The sequence below is a fragment of the Otolemur garnettii genome, unplaced genomic scaffold, assembly GCF_000181295.1.
Source record: "Otolemur garnettii isolate 467f Iridium unplaced genomic scaffold, OtoGar3 scaffold00153, whole genome shotgun sequence".
Lineage (NCBI taxonomy): Eukaryota > Metazoa > Chordata > Mammalia > Primates > Galagidae > Otolemur > Otolemur garnettii.
In genome coordinates, this window is record NW_003852548.1 from 3,910,774 (window position 1) to 3,919,445 (window position 8,672).

The window sequence follows — 8,672 nt, forward strand, 5'->3', positions numbered from 1 at the left end:
ACAATCTTTCAGCCACTCACCTGTCTAGAATCCTTACACTAGCCTGCTCCACTTGGTTGAGGATTTCCACAGGTGATTTGCTTTTATTCCAGAATGCACCCCAGCCCAGGACACGGGCCAGATCATTACCAGTTCCGAGTGGGATGACTGCCAGCTGACACTGTAAGAACAAAAGGAGGTACCCTATTCAGACAGTCCTTCTTCTAAGGTTCACTCATTAAAGAAATAAGAGGGTACTCTTGGGGAAGAATTATGATCTTAAAGCCAATGGTTTTAAGGGACTTCAGAGTTTAGGAAGTATAATGAGAGGATGCTTGAGAGTGGGTGAAATTTTCTCCAAGGATTTGGACCCCAGTTTTAGCAATATGGAACCTACTCAACTAAAGAGTGAAGTTGCTAGAATATGCCAATATTTATAGCCATGCTTATAAAAGGGAAATATACCCATAAATTTCTATATGGGCTGGGCCAAAGAAGTGGAGTATCACAGGAGACAAAACTACTGGAGTCAGAGGAGCAGAGGGTGGCCTAGGGAGAGTGGCACAAGGTAGAAGAAAGTTTCTGCTACTCTTAAGACTCAGGGAAGAAGATCAATGGCCTCAGAAAGGGAAGAAAATGGTGGGCTAAAAGCTGTATAAAGGCTGTTCTTTTTTGCTTACTCTTTTCCCCTTTAACTCTTCACTTTGAATCCTGGGAAATAGAGCACTGCCGTATTCTTTCTGCTAGCTCCTTCATTTCTCTTTTGTACAGTTAGACAATCAGAAAATGGTCTAGGTGAGCAGACTTGGATTGGGAATCTACCAGTCAGATTGACTATGTAACCTGTGGGACATATGTATTGTTTTACAGACAGGGAGAATGAAGACTTGGGACTTTTTGGGATGAGCAATTCCACATCCCTACTCTTTCTAGAAATGGCTAAACTGAGTCAGACGGGGACTTACTGTTTCATGTAATCCAAAGGCATCAATCAGAGATAAGACCCAGCTCACGCTGCCATCTCCACCACAAACCAGAACACGAAAGCGAGCAAAGTTCTTGAACATGCACAGCCTGAAAGGAAGAAGGGGAAAGGGAGTCATTTCATGAACACTTGGACTTTATAACATTTCTACAATGTGTCAGGACATAAGGACCGATGGCTACTTTGATATCCTGCTAACAGGGTACTTGCCTTATTTCCCTTAACCTGTATTTATCTGTGTACCTAAGACCATAGGCAACTTCCCATTGGGAATCCAAGAGATCAGGCCTTGCCTCAACTATGCTCTTCTGTGCCCAGTTTTGCTCTATAAGTCACTAGTAACCTTGCCAAAGCCATCTGGTGAGGCCCAGGAAAAGCGCCTTGTACAATGGTTATCGGGCTTGCCCGAGCCAGGACCGAGCAGCCAGATGGTCCCCAAATAAAACTGATCGATATTAAACGTACATCTATTTAGCCCTGGGAAAAAGAGTGAATGGCAGACAGCAATGTCCATTTGCCTCTTCCTCTGAGGTCAGGGGGCATAGTTTTACCTCTTTTAACTAAAAAACAGCAGAGCAAATCTGAGAGCAGGACATGGGCTTGATGGGATTGATTAGGAAAGAGCTAAAAATCCTCCAGTAAGCCAATCCCAAATACTCTGGAGTTATATGTTTGTGTCCTAACATAAGAAAATATGTCTTTCCTGCCCAAGTAAAAGAATTGATTCCAGGAAGCCTATCCTAGTCTAGAATGTATAGAACATACCCAACTATATCCCTTACCCCATGCTTACCCGACTTCAGGTCCACCCTTTGATAGGTCAAACACTTGAGACGGATTAAGGTATTGTTTGAATTTTCGTAGGAAGACGATCCCTTGATGATCGCCACTTTTGGAATTGATGAAGATGAGCAGGGGACATGAACAGGCTGATGACCAATCAAGATTCCAGAAGTCTGCAGAAACTACTAATTGGCCTGATATACACACACAACAAAAAGGAAAAGAAGGACAAAAAGAACAGGACCATTGAGATGGAAACGAGACATGACTTAACATCATATTTTGCAAAGATTTTTTGAGAACATGTCCTAGTCTCCTGAGACACCATCTTCAGGGGCTTTGCCGGCTATTGTCTAGCATGTTGTTGTAACATTTCCTTTTCTCAACAGCATTGTGCCTTGCTTATAAAGATTAATTTTCATAAGCCCTGGGAAATTAGTTAGGTTTTTGAAAGATCCATTTTACAAACAAAGAAACTGAGGCCTAATTTCCCAGGGCTTAGATGAAAACATTTGTTGTTACAAATGTTGTTGTAACAACATTTACTGAACAATTACTACATGCCTAGCATCATGCTAGATACTACTAGGGGTGTACTCCCTGCCCTCAAGATCAGGAAACAGACTCACACAGAGTATGTTGGGCACAAGGAATAAGGACATTGGAGCTACAATCAAGGATTAGTAAGACTCTGTGGGGAACCTGAGGAAGGAGAGGATTGAGGACCCAGGAGGAGCCCGCTGTCTGTTATAGCTCAGTGCTCACAGTGAGAAGATACCAATCAGGAGAGAGAGTGAGGAAAGGCTGTCATTTAGCCAGGAACTAATGACAGATCATATTGAGGCAGGGTGAAACAAAGAACTTTAATCACTTCTCTATGGCTCTGGCAGAATAATCTGTGTTATCACACCAACTTCCAGGGGAACAAGAATATAGGGAAACTGAACAAGAGAGAGGCTTTAATAATCCCCAACACCGAAAGTACCTATAGAGAAGTGGGTAAAATAGCCAAAGCCTACCAACTCGTGCTAAGACTTAGAACCTGTTGGCAGGGAGACTGTTGCCCCTTAGGAGACACTAGACAAATAGTGAGCCCTCAAACCTTGACGTTCATAGCTTGCCATAGATGCCACAGCAAAAATAAATAGAGCAAAAAGTATGTGGCTCATTAATAGTGGTGGAGAGGTGGGTTGAGAAGTCTCATTTGTTTTAACCTGGGTAAAAGGGATCCTGGAAGAAATCTGCTTAAGTAGATTTTGTGGCTAGTTTGTTTGGAAAAATCTATGGCTAGCTTCATTTATGGGCCAGTTGCCCCTCATTGGCTAGTAAATCTTGAAGGCTTCCGTAACCAGTTAGCAAGCCTTTCATCAAATTGTCAGAACTCACAGCTACAAAGGGCATCTACTGTGTCACCTCAGTAGCACAGCTTGGAAGTAGTTAACACATTATTCAACAGTAGTACCTTTTTGAAAGTTTTTACTTTTTTAACAAAAGCGATATGTTGACACAATGATAGTTAAAACACATAATCCATTCATTCAACAAATGTGTATTGAGGGCATTTCTCTGTGCCTGTTTTTGCTTTATGTTCTGAAAACACAATGATGTTTCCAGATAGAAACAGTGCCTGCTCCTGTTGAACTTATATATCAATGGAGGACATAGACCATAACAAATAATTATAAAAAATAAGTAAAGAAAGGAGCCAGAGAATGAAGGGGGTGTTGTTTTAGACAGGGTGGTCAAAAACTACTTCTCTGGGGAGGGGACATTTGAGATGAGACTTGAATGACATGAGGATATGAGTAATGCAGGTATCTTGAGAAAGAGTTTTGGGGGATAGGAAGAAGAATAAGTGCTAGAAGAATTAGTGCTAGGACCCAGAGACGGGACACTGTCTGTGGTACCTGAGTATCGCTGAAGAGCATAGTATGGCTGTTATGGAGTAAGTGCAACAGAGAGTGGTAGAAGATGTCAGAGAGGTGAAATGGACCAGATGAAATGACAAGACATTAGAGGAAGCAGTGAGACTTTTTGGTATAGAACTGAAACATTAGAGGTCAGGTCATAAAACATATAAAGAAAATACTCAAAGGGTGTTATATCTTTTCATGTGCTTGTTCCTGTACCAACTAACAATGCAAGCCTTGGTTCCTGGCCTCAGGCTTACCACTCTTTTGTTTTAGAACCTGGCTGTGCTTCCATTTCTTACTTAACTCAGCAACCTTCTATTAGTACCTTCTAGGTGAGCATATGACTTTGGGGATGTACTCTAATTAAAGGACTCATGGAAACAGCTTCCTGCTAACACCTAGTAGACTTGTCAGATGTGCTTAGAAGCAAGGATTTCTCTTGCCAGAGGTCCTGGAATAGACCTGTCTATGCCCTCAATGTTTTTTTTTTTTTTTAACAGTGTCAAAGGACTTTAGGGGATAGTCCCTCTCTGAAGGTAAGGCAGCAGTGGCAGTGTGACCAATGACTGTGCTGTTGGGGCCTTAGTTTCCTTGTTTGCAAAATGGATCTTTTAAATACCTAACTAATTTCCCAGGGCTTAGATGAAAATTAATCTTTATAAGCTAAGCACAATGCTGTTGAGAAAGGAAATACAACTTAGCTTCTAAAAATGAAAAGATGGCCTATCTTACTTATAATAAAAAAGATACAAATTAAAACTAAACCACAGTACTACTTTTATATTGTCCAGAATATTCACAAAATTTTCTTTTTTTTATTGTTTGGGATTCACTGAGGACACAAAGAATTTACTTTCCACTAATTGCATTAGTTAGGTAAATTTCCTCTTATAGTTGTGTCCTGTCCCCAAGAGGTGTGTCATACACCATGAAACCCCAACCCCCTTTCTCCTCCCCTCTCCCTGCTTCCTCATTCCCCTACCCCCCACTATGTATTAGGTCATATATTGTCTTCATATTAGAATTGAGTACATTGGATTTTTGCTTCTTTGTTCTTATGATACTTTGCATTCCAACTCTATTTAGGTTAATACAAAAGATGTAAAGTCTCCATCTCTTAATGGCTGAATAGTATTCCATGGTATACATATACCACAACTTAACTTGTTAATCCATTGCTATATTGGTGGGCATTTAGGTTGTTTCCAAAATTTGATAATTGTAAATTGAGCTGAGATAAACAGTCTAGTGCAAATGTCCTTGTGATAAAAGGTTTTTTTTTTTTTTTATTTCTGGGTAGATGCCCAGTAATGGCATTGCAGAATCAAATGGGAGGTCTAGTTTGAATTCTTTGAGAACTCTCCATATTTCCTTCCAAAAAGGTTGTATTTGCAGTCACACTAGCATTGTAAAAGTATTCCCTTCTCTCCACATCCACACCAGTATTTGCAGCTTTGAGACTTTGTGATGTGGGTCATTCTCACTGGGGTTAGGTAATGTTAGGTGATTTGCATTTCTCTGATGATTAGGGATGATGAGCATTTTTTCATGTTCGCTAGTCATTAGTCGGTCTTCTTTAGAGAAGGTTCTGTTCGTCTCGCTTGCCCAGTGATATAAGGATTGTTGGCTCTTTTTTTGTTGATTAATTTGAGTTCTCTGTAAACCCTAGTAATCAAGCTTTTGTCTGATTCATAATGTGCAAATATCTTTTCCCATTCTGAAGGTTGTCTGTTTGCTTTGGTTATTATTTCCTTAGCTGCACAGAAGCTATTTGCTTTAACTAAATCCCATTTGTTTATTTGTGTTGTTGATGCAATTGCCATGGAAGTCTTCTTCATAAAATCTTTCCCCAGGCCAATATCTTTAAGTGTTTTCCCTGCACTTTCTTCAAGGAATTTTATTGTTCTATGCTTTAGATTTAAATATTTTATCCATCTTGAATCAATTTTTGTGAGTAGAGAAAGGGGCGAGTCCAGTTTCAAGTATGTTATATATATATTTCTAAATTCTGTGAATCTTTTACATGTGGATACCCATGTAACCATATGGATAATTACATGTAAAAGATTGACAAAATTTTTAAAAAATATATAACTTATTGTGTATCTTGTAGTTATAAAAAAAGAGTGAGGGAGCAATTTTTTGTTGATATGGTAAGATCTCTAAAATATATGGTGATGGGAAAAAGAGCAAGGTATAGAACAATGCATAATATTTAAAAAGGTGTGGGGGATAAGAATACCTATTTTTATTTACCAGTTTATACATGAAAAACCACTGGAATGTCTTCAAGAAACTAATGCACAGTACTCATCTGTTTATAAGTGGGAATGAGGGGAGGTCATGGTAGATTGAGAAAATCTGAGAAAAGATAGCAGCAAGACTTTATATTAAACACTGTGTGCATATGTGTATTTCCTTTTGTTAAAAAAGTTGAACCATGTGAATATATTAACTAGTCGAGAATTAAATTAAGAAATAGGTAAAAAAGAATTATACTAATGTTATCTATAGGTTAAATAGCCATGAAAGCATAGCTGGAATCATTTTTAGATCTATTTGGCATCTTGGTACATAGGCTGCCCTCTGTAGTATAGTTTTCTAAGAGCTGTGTCCTATAGCTGGTTTCCCTGCAGATGTATTCACTAACCTAGATCAAACATCTTAACTTCTCTCTGTGTTCATTTCTCTAATGTGTAATAGTAGCATATACAATGATTAATAAAACAATCCACAGTGGAGATGGGATGCTGCTACTTAAAGACAAAATTCTGTAATTACAGCAATTTGAATGTCAGTGTCAAACATTATTTGGTCACTTATCCAATGAAAATGGAAGCAGCCCTGGCAGGAAGTCAGTCCCAGGAGAATACAGAGACAGTCCCATTTAGCATCCTCCCCAATACTGCAAAATGAAGAATATCTAAATTTGAGCAAGGCCAAGTTTTTTAAGAGAATCTTGTGAACAAGGTAACAAAAATAGGTGCCACTGTGGGCTGGAATATAATAATGCTAGACAGATTTATAACCAGGTAAGTAACCCTGCCCATGAGATTGCTTTTGAATAGGCTGATGTTAATCATATGGGAGTAGTCTATATTATTCCACAATTTTAATTGATAATTCACATGGAAATATAGAAGGCTTATGATCTTTGAAGTATCTAAAGCTAGAGGAAAAGCTCCTGGATGACAGAATCTAGATTGTAAAATGACCTCAACAGGTCACTGGGTCAAAGTAAGCAGAGATGTAAAGGGAATAAATGTGAACCTTGGCTTTAGACTTAAGAACATAAATTGCACTGTCCAGAACAGGACAGTAGGGACTTGACTTGGCAGCATCAAATGTGAAAAGGGTTTAGGAGATTTAGCTGACTTTAAACTCTAGATGAGTCAACAGCTTGAAAAAAGCATATGTTTCTTTGAGCTGAATTAATATACCAACAGTACTTCAAACCAAGAGGCCAACAGTTCCATTCAGATTTTTCTTTTCATTCTATAGAAGGATGCTAAATTGGCATAAGGTTGGCTTACTGTTCCTCTTCTTGCTTAAAATCCTGTTACAAAATGTCAACTCATTTAACCTTCCCAATATACCTCAGTATAACCATCATTCCTTAATGGCAGAAAACAAATAACAGATGAGGCATAGAGAGGTTAAGTAACTTGTCCAGGGCTGCAGTTAGTAAATGTTGGAAGGTGCTCCAGGGACTGCTAGCATCAACACCATCTAGGCACTTGTTAGAAATACAAATTTAAGCTATCAGGGTAGGGCACAGAAATCTTTTATTTATTTTAAACCTTCTGGATTGTTCTGATATATGCTCATGTTTAACAATACTGCACTATTCTATTTAGCCTCCATATGAATCAATGATGCTGTCTTAGTCATCTCTTATTCTCTAGATTGCTCAGCACTGAGCCTTACATGCAGGCAGTATTCAGAAAATGTATTAATGAATTCATGTAACAAATCTTGACTGTGCAAATACCATGTACCCAGATTTGAGCAACTTCTGGGGATACAGGGAGTTCATGGGGTGGGAAGCTGACATTTGCTGAACTATAATGTTGTGTGTTAGGTGCTCTGAGATACATATGCTTAGTTTACAGCAAGAGAATAATTTGGGGAAGTGGGAAGAAGCTATTACACAAGCCATCAAGCAAAGAATATGTTTGATTTTGGGCTGGACCTTAAAGGATGAGAAAAGGAATTTACCAAGCAGACTTGGTAAGGAAAGGGAGTAATTTGAAGGCATTCTCAGAAATTGGAGTCTGTTGACTGAAAAAATGAATGTGTGACTAGATGAGCATTACTCAGCATTAGCAAAGGCTTTCTTAGAAAGTCATCAGTTGATGCCCTCACCCTAGATGATGGAGAAGGGATTCCCTAGCCTGGTCAAAGGCTGTCAAACCAGATCGTCTTTAAGAAACTTACCATCTGTAAGATTCTATATCTTGAAGATTCCACTGGGGTGAGACTTCCAGTGGGGAACCTACCCATTGAAGGGCATAGTTGCATAGAGTGAGAAGCCAGGAAGATTTAAGAAGATGAGGTTTTAGAGGACATTCCTAAGAAGTCTCAGGCCAAGTAATACATGATAGAAGGGAAGTCAGAAGGGTCAAGATTGCAGACGACTAGGAGGAAAGGCTAAAAGCTAACTCATGGGACATTAAGTGAGACACTACACAAAAAGAATAACTCAGTCTGGGTGGTCCTAAGAAATAATATTGTATCATTTATGGAAAGCAAAAGAAGGTAGCAATGCCATTATCTGACAATCTATAATAAGAATAAGAAGTGATATAGGATATGAAAAAAACAAACAAATTTTAAAAACCCACCAACTTCCATAAGAACAGGAAGCACAGAGCATATTTAGCTCACTTATAAAATAGAAGTGCTATCCCCCCTTAACACCTCTTTGAGATGATTTGTGGGGAGCTGAAATGGGCCCTCTGCTCAAAGACATCTTTCTTGGGTCCCTGTAGGGGTGAGCAATATGCCTCCAA

The 8,672-nt window shown here is 39.0% G+C and overlaps 1 protein-coding gene across 1 annotated transcript in view; it reads right to left on the reverse strand.

Annotated features, from left to right (window-relative positions):
• The window catches only part of DGKK (diacylglycerol kinase kappa), a 123,514-nt gene that overhangs the window by 26,962 nt on the left and 87,880 nt on the right, over positions 1 to 8,672 (reverse strand). The window contains exons 9-11 of the mRNA XM_003799668.2: positions 1,758 to 1,941; positions 945 to 1,053; positions 21 to 160 (exon numbers count right to left, since the gene is read on the reverse strand). Coding sequence (XP_003799716.1) covers positions 21 to 160; positions 945 to 1,053; positions 1,758 to 1,941 — 433 coding nt within the window. The remainder of the gene's footprint in view (positions 1 to 20; positions 161 to 944; positions 1,054 to 1,757; positions 1,942 to 8,672) is intronic.